General features: G+C 45.0%; 1 protein-coding gene across 1 annotated transcript; it reads left to right on the top strand.

The window, feature by feature from the left end:
* Positions 1-4,189: 4,189 nt before the first annotated feature.
* Coa4 (cytochrome c oxidase assembly factor 4 homolog) lies at positions 4,190-6,686 on the top strand. Its single transcript, XM_021168230.3, has 2 exons — positions 4,190-4,310; positions 5,900-6,686. Exon 2 carries the CDS (start codon positions 5,910-5,912, stop codon positions 6,171-6,173), a length of 264 nt encoding a protein of 87 aa, XP_021023889.1. The 5' UTR covers positions 4,190-4,310; positions 5,900-5,909; the 3' UTR covers positions 6,174-6,686.
* Positions 6,687-12,743: the final 6,057 nt, after the last annotated feature.

Raw genomic sequence — 12,743 nt, 5'->3', positions numbered from 1 at the left:
AAAAAAAAAATGTTTCAACGTCACAATCTTCCTGTCCCTAAAAATCAATATAGTTTTATGACAGGTCATCTTTTTAAAAGACAATTAAAATATCTCTTCAGGGGTTGGAGAGATGGCTTAGTGATTAAGAGCACTAGCTGTTCTTCCAGAGGAACATAGATTCAACTCCCAACAGGACAAGGGCAGCTGGCAACTGTCTGTGACTCCTGTCCCAGGGGATCCAACCCCCTCTTCTAGACTCTGCAGGCACAAGGCACACTTGTAGTATACAGACATAACCAGATGAAAAAATAAATAAAAATTAAAAACTGTCTTTTTAAAATATTCAGACAGGACTAGAAAGATGGCTCAGCAATTAAGAGCACTGACTGTTCTTCCAGAGGTCCTGAGTTCAATTCCCAGAAACCACATGGTGGCTCACAACCATCTATAATCCCATACCCTTTTCTGGTGTGTCTGAAGACAGTGACAGTGTATTCACATACATAAAAGAAATAAATCTTAAACAAACAAACATAAAACCTCAAATAGCATGTTCTTAGCCTGCAAACCCTTACCTGGCTGTCGGCAACCCTTGTTAAACAAGGTTTTGCCGTGAACCATGTCACAAACCACATTGGTGGGTGCAGGTTGGCTGACATGAAGCTTGGAAGTCTCCTGGCTGGATGAGTGGTACCAGCAGGGGAGCACTCACCCAGTGCTGGGTGTCTGGGCCTTTAGAAGAGCTTTGGGGCTAATTATGTGACTGATTTCAAGAAGTGGTGCTTGTTGCTGACTCCCCAGATTCGCAAATCAGCCTTTAATTCTAAGTAAACTATGGAGGGAGACAGAGGCTGAGCTGCTTCTGATGTCATTTGTGCTGCCGGGGAAGGTTAGAGAAAAGCTGCAGAAGTCAGCAAACAGATGCAGACCAAGAAGGGCAGTGAGGGTACAGGAATGGAGAGAAAAGTCAGAGTCCAGCTCGGTTTATTTCCTAGGATTAGACACTTCTGCATAAGGATGGGTCTTCAGTTTAACAGACCACAGAGCAACAGCAAACAGCAAAGTGGCTCACGGCAGGCAGGAAATGGAACATTCAACTGTAAACACTGAACCCACCCATGGCAAACTTAGCACTGGAGGTGGGGTGGTGGCACATGCCTTTAATTCCAACACTTAGGAGGCAGATCTCTTGAGTTTGAGGCCAGCCTGCTTGGAAACTGGCCAGCGAGTCCCATCACAGGCAGGGCTACATAGAGAAATGGCCTGGAAAAACAAAAAGAGTAAAAATAAAATCATGTGTGTTCTGGAATGCACGCATTTGCACAACTCAGTGTGGATGTCAGAGAACAACCTTCTTTAAGTCCTTGGATCATCAGACTTGGTGGCAAGTGTCTTTACACACTGAGTCATCTCCCTGGCCCATCTTTTAATTTAATGTGGCTATGAGAAAATTAAAAATCATAGGCATAGCTTGCACCAATAGCTAGTGTAAATAAATGGAAGTTCAATTTCTTTTAGAAGTAAATATAAGATTCTGTATACTGGTGTGTGCTTGTACAACAAAAAGCAAAAGTAACTATGGGCTCAAGAGGCACTGAGGGCAGAAGGAGGAAGTTAAATCCAGGGGTGCATGCCAAGTGGTTGTGTGGTTGTGTCTCAGAATCCTATAGCCTTCATAGCATGGCTGACCAATTCATTGGAGAGTGCACTGCAGAATTCAAAGATGACAGCCTGCGGTCTGACAGAACTAAAACAACCAAGGACCTGGGCCCTGCCATGAAGTCTGATGTGCAGAACCCCTTGGAAGCAGAGCCAGGGGCATGGTCAACGAGGCAGATGTGGGTGGTAATGGCACAGTCCCTTGGAGAAGCATCCGGGTCCTTGATGAGGATGGCAATGGCTGTATGTACGCAGCAGAGCTTACCTGGGTGATGACAAACCCTAGAGAGCAGTTAACAGCTGAGAGGGAAGCAGACAATCAATCGCCTGCTTCTTAACTTTCCTTTAAACTGATCTGCTATTTAAACAAACAAACAAAACTGAGCAGTGCTGAGCAGGCCAGAGGGCAGAGTGCTTACCTGAAGCCCTGCCTTGTATCCCCAGCACCACATAAACAGGCATGGCGGAGCATTACCATCAAAGGCACACCTTTGCTGAGTCTACCAGTGACTTGGAGAGCATCAGGATCGTGTAGCCATCTGAAGGAGCTATATGGTGGGACCAGTTCTCAGTGCTGTGCCATTTACAGGACATAAAGCTTGCCTGTTATTCACAGTAAATCCTTCTAAAGCTGTAAGCTCTGGGACCCTATCCAGACCAATTCCTTGGCAAACAGGCTGCCAAATGATGGATGGTTTCCTTGTACATCACAAAAGAATGTCTCAAAAATAAAAACTTGCGGGTAAGGTAGGGCACAGTTTTCATCCCAGCACTTTGGCAGTAAAGGCAGGTGGATGTTTGTGAATTCAAGGCTAGCTTGATCTAGAAAATTTCAGGCCTGACAGGGCAACATAGTGAGACCTTGTTTCAAAAATAATAAATAAATAACTTTCATATTTATCTCTTTGAAGACCCAATTTAGGCATCTGTACAAATGATACACTTATGTAATTGACCCATAGGAACACCACCACACACACACACACACCCCACATACCTATATTGGAAGTCAGTTGAAACTGGGGAAAGCAAACTGACTTTGGAGGGAATACAATGAAAGATTGACTATAAATCAAACCACAAAGCCAGGCTGTGGTGGCACACGCCTTTAATCCCAGCACTTGGGAGACAGTGGAAGGAAGATCTCGGAGACTGAGTTCAGCCTGGTCTATAGATCAAGTTCCAGGATAGCCAGGGCTACACAGAGAAATCCTGTTTCAAAAAAAAGTTTTAGAGGTGAACTTGTTATATGTAGAGAAAGTTGCTAAAGTAATTTTATCTGGTTTACTGGTTATAAAGTAGACTTTACCTTCTCTGATGACAGGTGAAAATCACCAGACATAGATATATGATAAATACACATATATATGGTAAATACATATATAAGTACATATATGCTTGATGATCTATAAGTATTTATCATAAATATGTGTGATGATCTTCACTTATCATAGTAAAGAACTAAGCTTCAAGGTTGGTCCCGGTGGCACACGCTTGTCATTGCAACACTCAGAGAGCTAAGGCAGGAAAGCCACAAGCTTGAGGCCAGCCTGAACTACATATTCAAGGCTAGCTACTACACACAGTAGCTACTACTACATAGTGAGACCCTATCCCCCCCAAATACAAACAAACAAAATATCCAAAACAAAACCAAAAATAGATGCAAAACATAACAATGGTATGTGAAATGACAGATAATCAATAAAATGAGCCTTTCTCACAGAATTTAGGAAGGTTGATTGTGTGTGTGTGTGTGTGAATTCAATGGTCAGGAATGACACAGAATGCCATTCAGAGGTAAAAGAGGATTAGAGTTGTCTGGATATGGCTAGGTGCGATAACTCACTTTCCACCCTGAAGCCTAGAAAGATGGTAAGTTAAGAAATGGATCTCCAGCGAGCTTGTGCGCACTGTCAATGAAAGTGGGGAAGAGAAGGCAGGCAGAGTGAGGAAAGATATCCCTTGGGCCCTGCAAGATGGTTCCTGAGTAAAGTTGCCAGCCACCATACAACCTGTGTTCAAGACCGGGACCCACATGTTAGGACAGAATCAATTCTTGCTGTTCTCTGCTCTCCACACGTGTACCTCAACGCCACACATAAATACACAAATGTAAATAGAAAATGCCTCTTCCTTTCACTTCAGCAATTAGGATATTCTAGATCCTAGTTATGGCATGGGTCACATTGTGCATACATGTTTCTTTGTTTTACTTGGGAACGAAAAATGTCCCATTTTTAAATTCCTTTTCTGGATCCTGTGCCCTTCAGCTTACTTGGCAACCCATGCGGTAACCCACTTCAGACCTGGGGCCAGTCAGAGCTCTCGCTGATGATAAGGCATAATGGCTACCCGCCTCCTCCGTCACTCTCAGGTGGCCTGGAGTCACCTGAGGGTGTGCACACAGTCTCTCAGAACGATCCAAGGTGCCTTCCCCGGGATCCGGTCTCCATTGGTCCGCTCCTTCCGTCCTTTCCCGGAAGAGGCGGGCTGAGGGCGGGCTCTACACGGAGAGTTCACCAATGAGAATTGCAGAGGGCTCTGTTCTTCCGCGTGTGTGCTCCCGCTGGGTCGGCTTCCTACGGAGAGAACAGGGGGCGTCCTTACTGCCTACGAACCCCCGCGTCCGGGGCGGAACGCGCTCGCACGCTCTTCTGCACCTGCGGGTGAGCACTGCGCACGCATCCCTACACCGGATGCACCGTGGGGACGGCGGGAGTGCTCCTGAAACTGGGAGAGGTGCTTCAGGGGACTTGGATGCCTGTATTTCTCTGCTTCCTCTTCCTTGTCATGCCTTACTAGAAGGCTTGGCAAAGCTGTCAGCCATCTAGCCTGCCCTTATCTCTAAGCATGGGTTGAACTCATTTCATTCAAGGAGTACCGAGGACAACATGTATTGGACATATACTGCAGTACTATTAACTAAGTCTACCTAATGAATCTTAAGGCGGTTTTATTTTGTGTGTGTGTGTGATTTCTTGACGGCCCCACCTAATAAGACAGGTCTCCAGTCAAAGACACTTACCCTTTTATTGTGCCTCCATACCGGTGAGGTTTATATAGAGAAGTGCTTGAATCGTCTTGTGACCTACCCCTTGTCCTTATGATAATAGTCTTAAACTCCTAACATGGGCTGCAAAACTTTGCTGATCAATCATTTACTTATTTCTGCCAATTTTCATTTCCTGCTCTTCTGGTTTCTCCAGTTACCGAAGTGTTTTACGAGGCTGAGAATCAAATTCAATTTACTTTTCCACGTTGGACATTTGTTCTACTACCAAACTACATTTTCAGCCCAGTCATCGAACTTGTGATTCCTCTCATGTGTCTACCTCTAGCCAGAAATATTTTCCCATGTTTGGCTAACTCATTCATCCTTGAGTTTCATCCTGGAAGTCAGGTCCTCTAGAAAGTCTTGACAGATTACTCCTGCCTCATTTTCCCAGCTGTCTGTACATACTGTTTTAAACTTCCAGTTTACTTGCCTAGATTGTAAACTCCATGAGGGCAGGAATTGTCTCTAGCTTGGTCTTGTTTGTATACTCTTAATATAGTAGCCAGCACACAACACCTATTAATGAATAAGACAGAAAAGAGGCATTTAGCGCCTTTACACCCCATCGTAACAAACTTTTTTCGAAGGTTGAAGTTATCTCTATTGAAGCCTTTCCTGAGTTCTCTCTTGCTGCATTTTGTAGGGTTCTGAAACAGATGATTTTTGGGAAACAGTCTGGGCAAATACAGCCTCACACAGCACAGACCCATCTTTTGCCTCAGCCTCCTTGTGATTTATGCTACAGCTACACTGAGCTCCTCAGTTCCCCCCACGAGTCAAACCTGCATGTACTTGGGTTCTCTTCCAAGTGTTCAACCTTACTCTTGTGAAGAGAAGAAGAAAAGCTGTTTCTTTGCTTGGGTTTTTTTGTTTGCTTGTTTTGTTTTGAGGTAGATCAGAAATGACTTCTCCCAAAAAGATGGCATGTCGTTTAACTTGCATTCCACTAGCAGACTCCATTGAGCTTAGATACTTTTATCTTAACTCAATAAACCATTTTGCAGGCCCTTTCTCTGTCAGGTCATGTGCTGGGGGCACCTAAGCTAAATCAGGCCTAGCATCTGACATTAAAGAGCTTCGTCTCCTAAGGGAGACAGGCATATAAGTAGGCCATGTAGTGCAGTTTAGACGTCACTGTTTATGAACAGGAAGAAAGGTATAATCATTCCGGTACTTTAACCTTGTCTGTTGATATTCTAGGTTCCTCAAGATGTCAACCTCAGTCCCACAAGGCCATAACTGGACCCGCCCAGTGAAGAAGGATGATGATGAGGAAGACCCGCTGGACCAGCTGATCACCCGGTCTGGCTGTGCTGCCTCCCACTTTGCAGTGCAAGAGTGCATGGCCCAGCACCAGGACTGGCGCCAGTGCCAGCCACAAGTGCAGGCCTTCAGGGATTGTATGAGTGCACAGCAGGCAAGACGGAGGGAGGAGCTGCAGAGGAGGAAAGAGCAAGCCAGTGCTCAACACTGAGACCTTATACCATCTCACACAGTGGGCCTGACGAAATCAGCACCCAGAGAGACCTGGGAAGAAGAAACCCTAAGTAATAGAAGTGGTATAAAATCTGGGGACAGTCTTCAGGACAGGATTGACAGCCAGACACCATGAGGTTGCACACGACGGTCACCATGAGCTGATCTATGGTCAGATTACACACATCCTCACCTTTCTTTTTCTACCAATATTTGTGTCTACAACCACACTCCCTCCACCCTACCTCTCAGAGTCTGTGTGCCAAGTACTTTATAAGTACATACGCCACGAAAGATAAACGGGTTGCCCAATCGGGCCTTCATTTTCCAATCACAAATTTAACCACAGGAAGTGTTTCTAAGGCATTGCGTTGGCGATGTGCAATTTGAAGAGTAACGTGACCTTCCTGTGGCTGAGAGACTAGTGGGAGAGGCAACACTCAAAAGAGTGAACACTCAAATAAATAAAGCAACACTCAAGAGAGTGAACTCAGTTTCTGCAGTGACATAAGCGCCTCTATCTTTCCTCACTTCTTCAGTGTAATGGGGTGGGGGGAGCTAGTAGGGAAACACCCTCTTTTTCTTTTTAAAGACAGAATCTGTGTAGCCCAGACTGACCTTAGACTTACATTAGCCAAGGATGACCTTAAATGCATGATCCTTCTGCCTCCACCCCCAAGGACTGAGATTACAGGCATGTGACACCACATCTGTCAGGGAAACATTTTCTTTTCATCGTCTGCCCCTCGCCAAACCAACACAAAGCTTGCCTGACATTTTGGAAGTATGTTTAACATTAAAATACAGACTTTGACCTTTAGAAAATGGAGCCACCATCAACACAGAGCTTATGTTCCTACTTGTCAACAGTTTGGCAGTGCTGACGGGGCCTTCTCTCAGCGTGTTGTGTCCTGCTGATAACAGCAACAGTTGCTTCCTACTACCCCCTTTTCTTCGAGTCAGGGTTTATTTTTGTAGCTCTGGCTTCCCTGGTACTTACTTTGTAGACTAGGCTGGAATTGAGCTCACAGAGATCTGCCTGCCTCTGCCTTCTGAGCACAAGGATAAAAGGCACACGTTATCACACCTAGTCTGCTTCTCATTTTTATTCCGTGAAACCACCAACCTGTTCTATGTTCTTGGCAGTCATTTGGGAATGGGAAGAGGGTTGGAAGGTGACCTACTATAGAGCCTTAGGCTGTTTTTTTTTTATCATTATTAACAAAGTTTTCAGGCATCTGCATGTTAGCAGTCCAAGTCTGAAGTTTGGTAGACCCTAAAATCTACTTTGAACCTTGTGTGCTGAAATTTTAGGGGAAGAACGTAGAGAAGGCATGAGAAGGTTAGGGAACAGTTAAGTCATATTTCAAGCTGAAGAGCAAGTGACTAAATAGAGCTGCATCTCTGATGGTCCATTCCAGCTTAGAGCTGTGAGTCAAGTTGTGTACACCAGAAGCATCCCAAAGATGGGCATCGTGTGGTGGCCATACCCATAATCCCAGGACTGTGGAGACAGGCAGATCGCAGTGAGTTTGAGGTCAACCTAGTCTACATATGAGTTCCAGGACAGCAATAGCTATATATTGACACCTATCTTCAAAAATAAATAAGTATAATTCCAGGACTCGGGAGGCAGAGGCAGGCGGATTTCTGAGTTCGAGGCCAGCCTGGTCTACAAAGTGAGTTCCAGGACAGCAATAGCTATATAGTGACACCCTATCTTCTAAAATAAATAATAAAAAGTTCTGAATGTGAAGAGGGAGTCAGTTGAGTGGAACTGAATGAAGTGCACTTACTTATTTGTATAACATAGGAAGAATTGCCATCTGGAGCAGATGAAAAATACATCAGAATCAATAAGAAAAAGCAACTAGAAAAGTGAACACTGGCTGGGTGTGGAGGCCCTTATCTACCTACTATCCCAGAATTTGGGGGGCTGAGGCAGGAGGCCCACCCATAAGTTTGAGGCCAGCCTAAACTATGTAGTAAGTTCCAGTCTGGCCTGAACTATGAAATGAGATTGAGATTATTAATAATAAAAAAGAACTAATATACTCAAAGTCATAGGAAAATGGAAATATATTTTACAAACAATCAGAAAAAAACAGGCTTTAAAAACAAAATGTTAGCTGATGCCGCTGGCAGGTAAAATGACCAGTATTGGTAGAAATAGGAATGGACGTTCTTCACTGGGAAGCGATGACTAAATTTTGGGAGGACACTTTGGTGAGTTCTGTAAACAATTTAAATATATAAATCTGGATATAGTGACACATGCCTATAAGCCCAGCACTCAGGAAGACAGAAGCAGGGGATTGGGGCCAATTTGAGCTATTGTGTGAGTTCTCAGACACCCAGACCTACAGTGTAAGATCTGATTTCAGGGGAAAAAAAAAACTGAAATATACAAACCCATTTCATAAGAGATTCTCTACTGAATTCATGTTATTAGATGCATGTGCTTCTGTGCCCTGCAGCACAGTCACAGTGTAAATTCCATCAGGAAGGACCTCGGTTGCTTAGGTACTCAAATCTAAACAGGAATGTGTCTGCGTCATTTACAGTGGGGCTACATCCCTCAAATGCATTCAAGTAGACATTGTACCTTGAGGGGAAGGGAGGGGAAGCGACCTTGAGTGAGGGAGTAGAGCGGGAGAAAGAGAGAAGGGTAAAACGGAAGTAAAGTATAGGCACGCGTGGGAACATCTGGATGAAACCCGTTACTCTACAACTACTGCTATTGAGCTTTGGCATTAAAATGCATTAAGAGAAACATCTGGGCATGAGAAAGGGGACTCCCGGTTAGATGCCAGCCTGAGTAACAGCAAGATCCTGGTTTAGAATGATAAATAATAATAACAAAAGGCTGGGATGTGGCTCAGTGGAAGGGCACAGCCTGGCATGGGCAGAACCCTCAGTTTGCTTTCCAGCACCACCAGAAAATAACACACGAGAGGGGGAGTGCTGGCTCACACAGTAATCCCAGAACTTGGGAGGTTGAGGCAGGAGGATTGCATTCCTGGGCTCAAGGTTAGGGTGGGCTACAGAGTGAAGATTGTCTCAAAAAACAAGCAAGCAAAATGTCTAATTCACCCAACCTGCTGAACAGCATAGTTTACCAGCAAAGCACACCATGGAGTCAGTTGTTCACCTTTTTTTTTTTTTTTTTTTTGGTTTTTCGAGGCAGGGTTTCTCTGTATAGCCCTGGCTGTCCTGGAACTCACTTTGTAGACCAGGATGGCCTCGAACACAGAAATCCGCCTGCCTCTGCCTCCCAAGTGCTGGGATTAAAGGCCTGCGCCACCATGCCCGGCTCACCTTCTTTATCACAGTGACTGACTGGGAGCTAGGATTCACTGCCACCCACAGCATCTCAGAGACTGTACCACTTAGCTAAAGCCTGGGGAAAGATCAACATTCAACAGCTGGAGTATGCTAGGATATAGCTCAGGGGCTGAGTGTTCACCTGGCAGGCACAAAGGCACAATCACCCGGACTGCAAAAATAAATACATGAGGGTTGGAGAGATGGCTCAGTGGGTAAGAGCACCCGACTGCTCTTCCGAAGGTCCAGAGTTCAAATCCCAGCAACCACATGGTGGCTCACAACCATCCGTAACAAGATCTGACTCCCTCTTCTGGAGTGTCTGAAGTCAGCTACAGTGTGCTTATGTATAATAAATAAATTTAAAAAAAATAAATACATGAATAAATAGCTGGACATGGTGGCACACACCTTTATTCCCAAAAACTCAGGTGGCAGAGATCTGGGAGCTCTATGACATAATTTGAGGCTAGCCTTGTCTACATAGTGAGTTCTAGGCTAGCAAGATGTGGTGAGACCCTGTCTAAATATATATAAATAAAAATTGAAAATAAGATGTCTATTTTTATTCATTAAAGTAGAAATATCATTAAATAGCATCATCATATGTAGGAATCATCTTATTAGCATTTATAAAAATAACAGGCCATGGACAAAGCCATGTGAGATGTCAGTGGAAAGGACAACCTTAGTCAATGGTATGGCTTCCCTGCTGCCTAAGCAGGGCGAGTCGAGTTCAGAGTTCTAACAGTGAGGTGTCAGCTTATGTTACTATACCTTAGATAATCAACTTAGGCAGAGGAAAGGTCTACACTGTCTCACAGTTTTGAAGATTTCCATTCATGACCAGTTGGCTCCATGGCTTTTGGACCTGTGGCAAGACAGCACTTTATTACAGGAGCATGGGGTCGCGGCAGCAGCTCACCTCAGGGCTGGGAAAGAACCAAGAGCAAAGGGTCCAGAATCCCACAGTCCTTTTCAAGGGACTCTGACCCAAAGACATCCCATAAGATGGATCTCTTACAGCTTCTGCCACATCCCAGTAATGCCAGTCTGGGGAACCCAGCCTTTAACCACGGACCTTCAGACACTTATCTAGCCAGCACTGAGTGAGACATGAACTATATTTGGGTGAACAGGGCTTTTCCTATACACATCTGTTTCTTAAACTAAAATGGGTAGATTTCCTTTTTTCTAGTCCTACTAAGAAAATTGGATGTAGGTGAGGAAGGGTATAGTTTAGTTTAATGGTAAAGGATTTGTCAGACATTTAGGGTGCCCTGGGTTCAATCTCCAGCACTGAAAGGGGGTGGGAAAGAAATGAAATGGAGTGGGTAAGCATGGACACGTGGCCAAATTCCTACCATCCACTGAGAGCTGAGAGCTGACAGGTTTTGAGTTCTTAGCTCAGGCAATGAGTACAGAGTGAGCTCAGGTCCACCATCTGTGCTCTCAACCTTGTGGCAAACGGTCACCAAACCCTAGTGATGACAGTCATGATGTGATGCTGAGAAAGTCTGTGTGAATTTCATGTACACACTGTTGCTTGGGGAAAGGGCTCACTGAGCAAAGTGCTTGCCACAGAAGCAGGAGGACCTGAGCTCAGATCCCCAGCTGTGAAAAAGCTGGGAGCACAGGAACATTGCTAACTCCAGCTCTGGGGGCAGACAGGAGGATACCTGGAGCTCAGTGGCTAGCCAGTCTAGCTGAATCAGTGAGGTGTAGGTTCAGGAGAGACTCTGTCTCAAAATATAAGGTGGAGAGGGACTGAGGAAGACACTGGACACCAACCTCTAACCTCCACATGCTGCACTGGCTGGTTTTGTGTCAACTTTACATAAGCTGGAGTTATCACAGAGAAAGGAGCTTCAGGTGAGGAAAGGCCTCCTTGAGATCCAGCTGTAAGGCATTTTCTCAATAAGAGATCAAGCGGGGAGGGCCCATTGTGAGTGGTGCCATCTCTGGGCTGGTAGTCTTGGGGTCTATAAGAAAGCAAGCTGAGCAAGCCAGGGGAAGCAAGCCAGTAAGTAACATCCCTCCATGGCCTCTGCATCAGCTCCTGCTTCCTGACCTGCTTGAGTTCCAGTCCTGACTTCCTTTAGTGATGAACAGCAATGTGGAAATGTAAGCTGAATAAACCCTTTCTTCCCCAACTTGCTTCTTGGTCATGATGTTTGTGCAGGAATAGAAACCCTGACTAAGACATCTACATACCACATACACAAAATATGTACACACATCCTCACAAGCCTTAAAACTACTCAGTGTAGGTCTTCTCTTCAGATTGCTGAAAGTGAATTACCCCTGGTAGGGAGCTTGGAAACGGACTGCCCTGACTTCTGTTCTTAGCTAACCCTCTCATCACTCTATCTCAAAGAAAACAAAGGTCAGGTCGAGGATGAACTCTGTACCTAGTTTTCTCTAAAGCATGGGCTGTTCTGTCCGTGTTCAGTGGAAGTATCCGGTGTCCAATAAGATGCTTAACACAGCTGATAAACACAGCAACTTTGAAAATATTACCTTTGTCAGCCCTTTACAAAAGGAAAAGGAAATTAGCTGATGAGAGTCTCTCACAGTAACCTGAATTGGTATGTTCTTCCTATAATTCTGCTTTCCAAAGCTAAGGTGAATTTTAAAAGTGGTCCACACCCTTCTCTAAGATCTCTACCTAGCGTAGCAGCTGTGGGTCATCCTTCAGACAGGTGTGAAGCCAGGCGTGAACACAGACTGTAACGGAAACTTACTCAGAAGCTGCTTTTTTTGTTTTTGTTTTTGTTTGTTTTTTCCGAAAAATAGCATTGATTCCTCACTTGGACCTGAAGATAGCTAAAAGCAGGACACGAAAGCCTGGCGTTTCTGCCTCCATTTTGTGTCTGTCTCCTGAGAGACTGCATCAGCCTGTGAACCATTCGCATATCTACCTAACCCACCTCACGCTCTGCAAGGCTGAAGACACAGGCATATTCACGGTCCTAAACTTGCCACCAAATCCAGTCCCCTTGGGTTCTAGGAACACCAAAGCCTGACAGGACAGGACACCCTCACAACCACCACATACACAGTTAAGAGGAATTTCCAAAATGGTGAGGTGAGGCTGCACCCAGGAGCAGAAGTAAACACCTCCTTCCAGATATCTTGGGATCCACACCTTTGATCCCAGCACTTAAGACAGCTGAGGCAAGAGAACTGCCAGGAGTTTGAGGCCATCTTGAATTACATACTTGAGTTGTAGGCCAGCCTGGGA

This window comes from Mus caroli, unplaced genomic scaffold (assembly GCF_978045245.1).
Source record: "Mus caroli unplaced genomic scaffold, Mus_caroli_1 scaffold_8, whole genome shotgun sequence".
NCBI lineage: Eukaryota > Metazoa > Chordata > Mammalia > Rodentia > Muridae > Mus > Mus caroli.
Note: the sequence above shows the minus strand (reverse complement) of the source record. Positions and strands in the feature narration are given on the sequence as shown.